This window comes from Trachemys scripta, chromosome 12 (assembly GCF_013100865.1).
Source record: "Trachemys scripta elegans isolate TJP31775 chromosome 12, CAS_Tse_1.0, whole genome shotgun sequence".
NCBI lineage: Eukaryota > Metazoa > Chordata > Testudines > Emydidae > Trachemys > Trachemys scripta.
The window spans coordinates 23,764,006-23,776,480 of record NC_048309.1 but is presented as its reverse complement, the minus strand read 5'-3'; the positions used below and the strand labels follow the sequence as shown (position 1 = coordinate 23,776,480).

At 43.3% G+C, this 12,475-nt stretch overlaps 1 protein-coding gene across 5 annotated transcripts in view; it reads right to left on the bottom strand.

Annotated features, from left to right (window-relative positions):
- Positions 1–12,475, bottom strand: part of PTPRT (protein tyrosine phosphatase receptor type T) — a 707,111-nt gene that overhangs the window by 59,445 nt on the left and 635,191 nt on the right. For all 5 annotated transcript variants that reach the window (XM_034787359.1, XM_034787363.1, XM_034787360.1 and 2 more), the window contains 2 exons: positions 6,227–6,304; positions 5,984–6,019 (listed from right to left, as the gene is read on the bottom strand). In XM_034787359.1, the coding sequence (XP_034643250.1) occupies positions 5,984–6,019; positions 6,227–6,304 (114 nt within the window). The remainder of the gene's footprint in view (positions 1–5,983; positions 6,020–6,226; positions 6,305–12,475) is intronic.

Genomic DNA, 12,475 nt, shown 5'->3' with positions numbered 1-12,475 from the left:
ATCTGTCAAATGGAGATTGAAGTACTGCTCTTCCAAACTTGGCATCCATGTCAAGTGCACAGTTTCACAAAGCTCAGTGGATTGCTCCATGTGGCTGCCTTACTAATCTCAGAGATAGGTATATATCTGAAGCTGTCCAAAGATGTTTCCTGAACCCTACTGGAGTGTGCTTTCATATTTGGGGGTACAGGTTTGCTAGTCAATTTATAGCAAGTGGAAATAAATTGTGTAATCCACTGAGATTCTCTGGGATGAGACAGATTGGCCCTTTGATGTCAGAAATGGCCATGAAGAGGTAGGGAGAAAATCTGAAAGGTTTGGTCCTGTTGATGTAATAAACCAGGGTCCTGGACAACATCCATAGTACAAAATTTTGTTTCTTTTGGCAACATATGGGGATTCAGAAAGAAGATTACTAAGATGACAGACTAGTTCAGGTGGAATTCTGAGACCACTTTAGGGATGAATTTAGGGTGTCGTTAATTCACCACTTTGTCCCTGTGGAAGGATGTTTATGATGGTCCAACCATGCGAGCTTTTAGTTCTCTTGACTCTTCATGATGGCTACGGGAAAGACCATCTTGATGTTGAGATTATAACACAAGCATTCTACCAATGCTTTCAAAGAAGGCTCCTTAAGCAACAGGAGAACCACGTTAAAGTCCCATACGGGACTAGGGTCTTTGGCTGACGAGGAAGTACAGAGAAGGCCCTTGAATAATCTTGATACTGCGAGGTGTAAAAAGACCAAATGTGACCACATCGGAGTAATATCATGCAGATATTACTGCCAGATGGACCTTAAGGCTAACCCTGATGCTTCAGGAGCAGCATGTAATCCAGAATTTTTGGTATTGGAATCTCAACTGGGTTCACAATGTTTTGCATTGCCCAAATGGATTTTTTCCCCCACTTCAAGGAGTAAGTCTTCCTGGTGGAAGGTTTCCAATGCTATAGAAGGATCTGATAGACTTGTAGGGATCAATCTCTGTTGGGCTTGCTCATAGTAAATATCCAGGCTGTCAGATGTAACAACTGAGGTCCTGGTGCAATATTTGACCCTGGTTTTGTGAGATCATGTCTGGACAGGTGGGAAGGCATATGGAGAGCTGGCTGGATACCTGTAGGAGATCCAACAGCCAAAATTGCCTCTGCTATTAAGAGGCTATCGTAATGACTACAGCTTTGTTCTGTCTAATATTGGATATGATCCTGGGGATCAGGGGGATTGCTTAGAAGGCACAGAGTAGTCCTCAAGACCAACAAAGCACAAAGGTGTCCAGACGGGAGCTGAGGCTCACACCTTCCCTGGAACAGAAGTCCTTGCACTGGCATTGTCCAGCCTGGCGAAAAGGTCTATGGTGGGAGTTCCCCACCAGCAGAATATCGGTTCTAGAATGGATTTCCATAGTGACCACTTGCGGCTGGCTATTGCATTCCTGTTTAGGAAGTCTATCGGGTAATTGCTAACCGCTGGTAGGTGCAGAGTTACTGGAATGACTGAATGCTGATGGTGCCATTCCCAGAAATCGATTACCTCCAGGTAGAGAGGGAATGATTGAGTGCCTCCCTGCTTGTCTATATAGTGCTTTGCTGAGGTGCTGACCATCAGGATCTGCATTGTGGCATTTTGAAAGATGGGTAGGAATGCCATGCAAACCAGTCTAGTGGCTCTCAGTACCGAGATGTTCATATGTAATTATAAATTGTCCTGAGATCACAAACCTTGCATTTGCAAGTGGCTCCACCCTGCCCCTGATGTGTCTGTGACCAGTGTCATTGTTGGGGAAGAGACTGAGAAGGGTAACCCTTTCATTACATTCAGTGGGAAGCCATCTGTCTGATGTTATAACAGACAATGTCCGGTGGTATGGCATGAGGCAGCTTCCCAAGGTTTCTATACAGCTGTCCGCCAACCCATCAAATTTGCTGATGGGTCATCCCAGAAGGTGGAGAAGGATCGATGCCCTTTGTTTTACCAGGGCATTTCCTGGCCAGGTACCTCCATTTGTCCATGGTACCCTGTGGTGTGCGGTCTCTCATGATGCGATATCTGAGGGTGGTATGCCCTTCGATAGGGTGGAGGAATGTAGATCCCCAGAAAGCACTGGGCTGCTTTGGAATATTTCCATGCGTGTAGGGCCCTACCAGTCCATTCACTGAACTGCTCTGACCCCTCGAAGGGCAAGTCTTCAATCCTGGTTCATACTTTAGGAGGGATACCTGAAGCTTGGAGACATGACACTCTACAAATGGCCACTACAGTGGTCACAGACTTGGCCTCGGTGTCAGAGGCCTCCATCACTGCTTGTAGATGGCTATGAGCTGGCCTTCTTTTATAATGTGTTTCAGCTCCTCTGTTTTTGTGAAGGTGTTTGGCCAAGAAGGATGTCACCCTATCCTATGTCAAAAAGTCATATTTGGCCAGCAATGCCTGACAGCTGGCCAATCTCAATTGGAGCGAGGCTGATGAGTATGCCTTTCTTCCAGACGGATCATAGCATTTGGGATCTTTGTCCTTCAGCATGTTTTTGGTGGGTCTTGACTTCTCCTGAGCAGTTGAGACCACCAGGGAGTCAGGGTCCGGTTGGGAGTCAAAGTAATCAAAACTGGAAGTGTTTCCTGGTACCAGGTTTTGGCACATGTAACTATTGCTGGAATAGTGTCTGGCATTTGCCACGAGGTTCTTGCTGGGTCTAGGATGACTCATTTATAAGGAGCAGGGCTTCCCTTTTCAGCCTACTGGGTCCAATGTGTGAGATGTCAAATTTGGGGGTGTTGATGGCTTCTGTGCCACTTGCTCTACAGACATCTTCAAAGTCACCCGCCTGCTAGATGGAACGCTGCAATGTGTGGGCTTGATTGTTAGACACACCTTTGAGGTCAAATCTCCTGGCTCCAATGCCATTTGCACACACTGCTTCAGAAGATGGTGGTACAGCGTCGCATCCCTCAAGTTGCAGGTTCTTGCAGAGAAGGAGAGGCAGATCGAGCAACTGTTTGGGATGTGAGACTCTCCCAAGAAGAATAGGCATTTGCTGTGCCTCTCTTTCAGTGCAATTAGCTCATCACAGGATGGAGAAGGCTTGAAGTCTGTAGTCTATACACCATTCTAATAACCTGTATAGGGGGAGCTATCCAGAGGGGTTTGCAAGCAGTTTTTAGTTTGACAAACATCAGAACAGACCTGGATAGGAAGAATAAATGAACGAAGGTAATTCTGAGGTATCTCAGAGGAGTGGAATAAGCTTTTGGGAAATTTAGCCAAAGCAATCATATAGCAGACTGAATACTCATTAGCTTCCTTCTTGCTGCCATGGGCAGTAAGAGGGAACTGTGAGAGGGTTGTGGTCACCCCATCCTTTGTGCTCTCATAGAGGAGCATGAGGTAGCACAGGGTGCATGCATGGGCCTGACACTGCTATTCAAAAATATCTGGTCTCATCTGCCTGGGGCACATACACACCTACTGTGGGATACCACACTGACACATACTTGAAGAACTACTCCTGGGTTGTGATTCTGGTTTTGTCCGCAACTCACCAGGCAGCCTTCGGCAAGTTGCTAAAGGCCTTCTTTTCAGAGGGGTTGACTACCTGTGGCTCTTAACTTCAGCTGAAACTGTGGGTGCACAGCATCTCTGAAAATCATGGCTTTAACCTTTGTGACTCAGTTTCCCATCTGTAAAATGGAAATGGTAATTCATACCCACCACATAGGTGGGCTGTAAACATTAGTTAGTTAAGAGCTTTAAAGTGGGTTGAAGATGTAAAATACAAGAATAATTTGATTCTTAATAATTATTATTGCTTTTCTCTAAACATTGGGATTTTGAAAGCCTTTGTTTTTTTTCCTGTAGGAAGTCTGGATCAAGTCATAGATAATCTTCCCTTTAGCCTCAAATTAAGAAGTGTGCAGTTCACACAGTGATTTAGCTGTCCTAACAAGACCACTGTGCTCACTACCCAGAATACAGGTGTGAAAACAGCTCCAGCAAAATAGGGGCTTCTGTTCTGACAGATGCGAAGTGCAGAGCTGAGGGTGGACAGCACCTCCCAGTATACTGCAGCAATAGGCCTTGTGTTGTGTAGGGAGCACAGCTGTGATATGAATCCACATTTAGATTTCTCTTAGACAACATTTTGTCTTTGGGAAACTAAGAAATACAACCCGACTGGGAAATGGACACATTCTCCCCCTGGAAAAAGAACCCTTTCTTCCCAAAGTCAGTATTGTAACAGATTGCATGATAAATTTACGTACTGCGACAGTCTCTTCCAGCCTCTCTTTGTTCCTTTGCTGTTACCGTGTAATACAGTGCACTCATGTGCTTGCGTGTAATTTTTTCCTGGTCTAACTACTGGGCTACTACCTGCTCAGGGTAACGTTTAAGACAGCTGCAGTAGATTACTGTGTCTGGAAGGGAAAAGTTACTGCAGATAATCCAAAATGACAGGTCTGATAAATACCACTGGGTAGATTCTGATCTTCCACATATCTGTTTTCTGATTCATAGCAGAGGAATTGCCTTTTTCAAATTCCACACACAGTAAGCACAGGCGTCCTCAAGGGAGATCCAAAACTGGTAGGCTATTATTACTGTTGTATTCAAGGGTACACCTGTAATAAGTTTCTGAATAGCTCTTTCTCCTTTAGCCAGCTTAAAAGTTTCTTCTGACCATTCTGCTGTCTCTTTGTTAACTTGATGGGGCAGCATATTCTTTTTAAAACTCCAAAGAATGAAAGTTTCAGAGTTGGATACCTGAAAGCTAGACTACTTAGATTGGTATTTAGGCACCTAAATAAAAGTGGCTTGATTTTCAGGGATGCTGACCACTGATGATTTCTATTAAAGTCAAAAGGAGTCATGGCACTCAACTACTCTGACATTTACAAGGTCACTTTTATTCAAGTGCTGAAACAGGGATTTGAAAGGTAATATCTAACATCCAATTTTGAAAACTTTGGCCTATAGAGTCTCTTTTCATAAAATAAAATTACCATTATGCATTTTCCCTTGGCTTTACCTCAGTGAAAACTCTCTTAATAGAGGCAAAATTCTCCTCTGTGATCTGTACTTTCTACTGCATATTCAGTACTCGTTTTGTACCAAATGCCCATTGACATTAATCTTGGTTTGCTTCAGGTTTATGTATAGCACCATGGTATCCAAGTTTTGATCAATGGGAGTTTGGTGCATGACAGACAGAGTAGGGCAATGTATTACAAGTGGAGAAATTTTTCCCTTGCTTTTACAGTTCTCAATGTACTTAGTATGAAAGTCGCCCTTTCCCAAGCTCAGACCCTGATTTCTGCATGGAACTTGTTGCACTCATAACTGATTGCATCCAAAAAAGCAGGCTCCAACCAATTTTGAATATGCGAACACTCATTTATGCACATGAGCTGGGGATCTCAGATCTGATCTTCACATACAAAGCATGTGTGTGTCAGCTGTGTAGACACAATCACTTACATGAGCCAAAATGGTTTCCAAAATTGGAGAATGGATGGAAATTTGGCCCATCATGTCACACCCTACACATAAAAGAGGCACCTGACACCCCTCAGGTTCTCAAATTTTGTCTTTTATTCTCCTTTTAATAAGGAAGATAGTGTAATTATTTTTCCTGATCAATTTTGTCCACTTTCCAAGATTTCACTAATTTTAATTTTTGTGTGCGTTTTGAATGGAACTGAAATATACAATTATTTGGGCCTACTTTTTATTTAAGTATCTACTTCACGTTATTCCAGTATAATGGCAAACAGCAGCTCTAACGAGAAGTCACATTTCTGTTTTGGTTGTGGGACTACACCTTAGAGTTGCTTCAGCTTCCGCAATAACAAAGTGGTGATCAATCCAAAGGAGGGTTGTAATATTGGAGTCTAAACCACTTGACAGTGTCCCTTAGAGTTATTTTCAGACGCAATAAATGTTTTTCCTCCACTGGAGAATAGTGCACCATACCGGTCTTCTTACCTAGCAGCGCAGTCGATGGAACAGTGTCTGATGATACTTTGAGATGGAATTCCGGTCACCCACACGACACGGATCAATGGAAATCAACAGAAGATCAACGAGGAAAACAAATTAAAAAAATGAAAACAAGGTTAGCCGTATCCAACATTCAGAAGACTCAGTCCATATGTCATATTGGGAAATGTAAAAAAAAAAAAAAAGAAAAGAAAACTAAAAAAATAAAATAAAATCTGGCACTAGTACCTGAGTAGTAGGAATTCAACAAAGATTTGCTCTGAAGGGTTTTGCTTTGGACAGAAAATGAACAAGGAGAGGATGATGCTAGGTAGGAAAGACACAAGGAAAAGACTTTAGAAACATATATATTTAGAGAGACAGAACAGGGAGAAAGTTCCTCAAAGAACATGGCAATATTGAATACATAGGGCTTATCAAAATTAAATAAATTGTTCATCTGAGCATGCATATTAACTTTATTTCACTACTATAATACTACAGGTCCCAAACATTGAAGTACTGCTATTGTAACATATAATATTTGGGAACACTGTAGACTACTATTCTATTTTTTTAATAGGAGTTGTATTTGTTGTTACACAAGAAATACATTTGTGGTTTTGGTTCAAAGAGATGGATTCCTAAAAACAACTCCCAGAAATACAAGCCACCCAAAGTTGAGTGGACTACCAATAGTAAAATAAGCCTGCTCGCTAAATGTGATATATACATTACTTATAAACTAAGACAGGAAGACACAATTTGAAGGCAATCTTTCTGTAGAAGAATGGAGGGGTGGGTAGCTTTTACATGAGACATTTTGGAAAAAGATGAACTCTCTCCAGGAGTAGAACAGGGCAGGAAAGCTCAGGGCTGCTGGTTTAGCATCAGATCCCTAAAGCGGTACCTCGGCTTGGTGGCAAAAGAGGCAGCTAAGAGGCAGCTATCCTAAGTGTGCATCTTACAGAGTATGTGCTTTTGGTACTAATAAGCCTAGGAAGCGTGCACACTGTATCACACATGCCTGCTGCAGATCGAATAGCACACAAATGGTGTTAGCTGCAGCTGGAGGATGGGCTCCCTGGATACGACAAGTGGCGCCTAACTTCTCCCATTCAAGGGACGAGTTTCTCTGGGCAAGGATCAACAGATCATTTCCTTGATAATCAAAACAGATCAAGGAAGGGGGCAGGGATCAGCATTCATGTGGCACACTCACTTTTAGATAGTCAATTTATGGAGCTGGCTTATACATGGACCAGCTTAAATGTGAATATTTATGGCAACCAATCATTTCTAAGGGCATTTTTTTGTAATCCTTTGTCATTTATTCCTATAGTGACAAATAATGACCTCCTTTTCACTGTGATGGGAAACAAACGAATACAAAATCTCAGTACATCAAAAAGATGCCAATAGATTAAACAGAAATAACTATTCCATAATACAATAAAAGTAGATAAAATTCAATATTCATCAAAGTAAATTTCAGATGCAATTTCTACATCTCCAGAGTAAACATTACTGACAAATTTATAAACACTCATAAATTTTTTTCCATGGGGTGGATATAAGTATTCACTAGTCTAGAAAATTTCAAGTGGAATTTGTAGAATTGCCTACTAAACAGATTACACCACCCAGGGAAAGCACCTGCAGTTTTCTCAATATAACACTTTTCTGTTGCTGTGTTGTTCATTGGCATCTGCAGTTTATAACATACCAGCTGACATAATGGGGGGGTAAGTGAACTGTCTCACAGATTGGCCTCCTGAAGTTCTTCACCAGCTACCTTTAGGATATGATGCATGCCTCTTTTTTGGGACTCCTATCCCTGCTGTCTGGCTGTTGTATTTTGCTACCCCTATTCATCCTCATGTGTTAACTGGGAAGCATCCACTTCTACAGAAGGGAAACTGAGGTGTAGAAAGTTTATGTGACTTTCTTAAGATCATGCAGCAAGTCAGTAGCAAACTGGGGAGTGGAACTCAAGTTTTCTAAGATCCAGGAGCCTATGTAAAATCACTGGATCACACTGCCTTTGCATTAGTTCAGCATAAGGTACTTACATATCTATGGATAGAAGCCTAATAAATATTTAAGTAAATTTAACAAAAACTTTTCTTCATTTATGTTCAGTGAAACAGAGAAGAATGGTAAGAAGGGGATGTTAATACTTTTGGGTGTGGAGGGAGGAAACAAACAACAAAAGGCCAGATTTTCAAAGCTCTTTTTCAATGGAAGATCTGCACAGAACATTTGGACATTGGCACAAATCAGTCAAGCAGTCGCTTGCATAAGCAGATAGTTGTGTGCGCAGTTATCCAACCAGAGGGGTTTTACAGGCACAGCTGATATGTACATATTGCATGAAGCTCAGCCAGATGAGTTTCAACCCAATGCAGAGGGCCAGCACAAAGCATATGCACCAGCTAAATCCTGTTAAGCGCTCTAAGGTGGTGTGTGGACCTTGTACTGGATCATTACACAGGGGTCAATTTCACATCCAGTTTAGAGATCTTTGAAAATCTTGTCCCAAAAAATGACATGGATTTTGCAGAGAATGTTTAGATTAATTAAAAGGCAGCTGATATTGTGGCCTAATCAAACTTGCCAGCACCCCTTCACTCTGGGTATTCTTTTCTTTCTCCATGATGGTTTTCATGATATACAGCTTTATTTATTTATTTTAAATCATTTCCATTATCCTGTAAGTCACTGTGTTATGTGCAGCAGAATGCACCCAACTGGAACTAGAAGTTGCATATGGGCACAGATAAGAATTAGATTTTGATGTCGTAGTCTACTTTGAGTGACAGTATGTCTCAAGTTCCCTTGGATCTGCTTCCTTATAAGTTCACAAAGGAAAAACACAAGTGAGGTGTGAGCAGAGAATAAGCATGTCTGACTAGACCCGGGATGAAAGATAATCCTTAACATCCTCTGAGGCATTTACCTATATGCTCCTTTCATGGCCTTGCTCTTGCTATTTAGACAGGATAATTTTATGACCACACCAGAAATCATTAACGCAAGACAGGGTTCCACTGTGCTCCCCCATCCTGCTCATTGCTTCTCACTTTGTACTTCTAATGCTCCTTGTGGGTGATGGATATTCAACTGAATGCCACTTTGCTCCCTAAATTAATGCTTGAATAGTTAAACAAACCTTAACAAACTGTTAGCCTTTACACAAATATCTCATTTTTTAGCCATCTAGTCCCTGGATGTCACGGCCATGCTGGTTGCCCTGGTGATGTAACATTCACCTCTGGACCAGCCCTGCATTATCTATGATACTGTGACATTCCTTCATTGTGGTGTCAGAAAAGTGGTGCCTTTGTGAAGGATGTATTATTAGTATATCATTGTTCAGATGATGTGCTGCCTGCCCTGTCACATTGATGGGACTGACAGACTACATGAGATACCTTCTCAGTAATAACCCAGTGTGCACCTTGTTGGACATTTCACAGATGCTAGGGGATAATTTTAGCTCCCACCATGTCTGTTCTTCCTTGTCACTTCTTTTCAGCAGCACTCCTGCACTGAGCTGATACCTTGTGCTGTGTCTCACAGGGGAAAATGGCACTTTCAAGATGATCTTTTATACTAAGGAGCAGTCTCAAATATAAACAGACTCAATCAGTTCCTTTTCCTGGGATTAGCATAAAACTTTCCTTTACACATTTGGGCAATAAATAGAAGATGGATGGCCTGAATCACCTCTGTATTATTCCAGTATAAACCTGGAACAGCTGGAATAATACTACAGTCAGTCCAGCCTGTTGCATTTTTATTTTCAACTAAGTTTTATTAATGCTCTCCTATGGGGCTGAGTAAACAGGTCAGTTCTCTAAGTCCTTACCTAGTTAAGCCTCCCATTAATTTCAACAGGAGTTACGCCTGCAGAAGGGCTGTATGATTAAACAACAACAATAAAAGGAGTATGCAATCTAATAATAGCCCATCTTCTGCTGCTCTTTCAGCAGATCCTGCACTGCCTCTTCCAGTCCACAGGAGACAGCCCTCGCTCTGGGACCATGTGCTACCAACCAGTGCATAGGGCTTGTGTTGGCCCTCTGCACGGGGCTAAGTTTCACCCCAAGAAGATATATACTTAAGGAAATGAACTTTCTTGCTCATGTATGAAACGGATACTTTAAAGGGAGAAACCACTTTCATAAGTATCATCTGGGAACTTTAAAAACACTTGTATCTAGAGCACTGAGACTTGGTGTTGGGAGATATGCATTTCTACAGAATGATGGAAGATGAGTTACGTCAAATGTACCTTTTGCTGAGGAGTACAGCTATGTTCGGCTGAATCAGGTGGCACCACCTCGAATACAAACTTGCATTCAAAAAGCAAGTAAATGCTTTGCTGCTGTGATATGCCAGGGCTGCTAAGGAAAATGCATCAGGATATGTTGTGACAATCCACTGTGATTTCTATGTAATGGCAAAAGAGTGTGGCAGCACAGATGCTGGGGTGGAGGTGCAGTTGGCTAAGTTACAGTGTTGTATCAGTTTAATATCTGACACGTCCAGTGGGTTACTATCCTGCTGTTGCGTAGGGATGGATTTAATCTAACAAGACTTTTTTCTCTGTGATCATCAAAAGAATATTAAGGGCCAGGTTTAAACTGACAAAAGCAAAGTTCAGGCGGACAGTTGGGGCTAAAGGTAGGAGGAGAAAAGAGCAGAAACACTTGCCCAGCTGTCTCCACCATTCTCCAAATGTGCAAAACCCCACGTTTGCAGGCACAGATGGGAGAATTGCAAACCTAACTACTCATTTACATGCTCAATTACTGGAACTGTGCATAGAAATGTTCTTCCTCCCAGGGGCAGTAGGTGAAGAAACATATTGGTGAGTGAAGCAGGGGCTGAGGCGCGCCATTTAAAGTGGGAGGGCCGCATGGGGGAGGTTGGGTCCTGCTCCAGGGGTGTGACACACGGGATGCCAGCTCTTGCCCCGGGGTTGGTTGGGTGCTGTCCCCATGGCTTGGGAGGCCCCATCCCCAGGAAGGGGTCAGGTGTTGCCTCAAGGGGGTTGGAGAGGAAGCCCGTCCTGCACTTACCCTGCAGCAGCTCCTGTCCTGTGGAGCTGGCCTGTCTTCTCACTCTGGCCTGTCAGCTGTTGCCTCCATGTGCAGGTGAGGCCCTTCCCCAACAATGCTTTGCTCTGTCCCACTCCTTCCTGTTGCTGCCAGATCACCTGCCTCCAGCTGGGCTGTGACAGGCCAAAAAATGGTTGGGCCCGGGACAGCCTGGCTCCACAGTCTATAGGGTGGAAGCTTTTGTGACAAATCCCCTACCTTCCATTTTGAACATACACTGTTGGGCAGGGCTTATCTAAACAAGCTGGATGGCTACCTACCATAAAGCAGAGTTCAGTGCACTGTTCAGTGGTGCGTTGAAAATAACAGTAAGCTATCTAAATTCCTACCTGCCACAGGGGGCAACAACAGTGGTACCCTCAACTCATCTAACAACATTGTCAATCTTTCCAACCACACACTTAGCCCAGCAGAAGAGTCTGTCCTATCTCAGGGATTCTCTTTCTGACCCACCATCCCCACGAACACGATACAGTTCTGCGGTGATCTGGAAGCCTACTTTCATCGTCTCCGACTCAAGGAATATTTTCAACGCACCACTGAACAGTGCACTGACCCACAGGAACCCTCCTACCAACACTACAAGAAGAAGAACTCTGTGTGGACTCCTCCTGACGGTCGAAATGACAGAATGGACCGCTACATAGAGTGCTTCCGCAGACGTGCACAGGCTGATTGTGGACAAACAACATCACTTGTCCCATAACCTCAGCCGTACGGAACGCAATGCCATCCACAGCCTCAGAAACAACTCTGACATTATCAAAGGGGCTGACAAAGGAGGTGCTGTAGTCATAATGAACAGGTCAGATTATGAACAGAAGGCTGCCAGGCAACTCTCCAAGACCACATTCTACAGGCCACTATCCTCTGATCCCACTGAGGAATACCAAAAGAAACTACATCATCTGCTGAAGAAATTCCCAGCTACGGTACGGGAACAAATCTATATGGACACACCCCCAGAACCCCGACCAGGGGTATTCTATCTGCTACCCAAGATCCATAAACCCGGAAACCCTGGACGCCCCATCATCTCAGGCATTGGCACTCTTACAGCAGGATTATCTGGCTATTTGGACTCTCTCCTCAGACCCTACGCTACCAGCACTCCCAGCTATCTTCGAGACACCACCGACTTCCTAAGGAAACTACAATGCATTGGTGTTCTTCCTGAAAACACCATCCTGGCCACCATGGATGTAGAAGCACTTTACACCAATATTCCACATGAGGATGGACTACAAGCTGTCAGGAACAGTATCCCTGATGAGGCCACAGCACCCCTGGTGGCTGAGCTTTGTGACTTTGTCCTCACCCACAACCACTTCAGATTTGGGGACAACTTATACCTTCAAGTCAGTGGCACTGC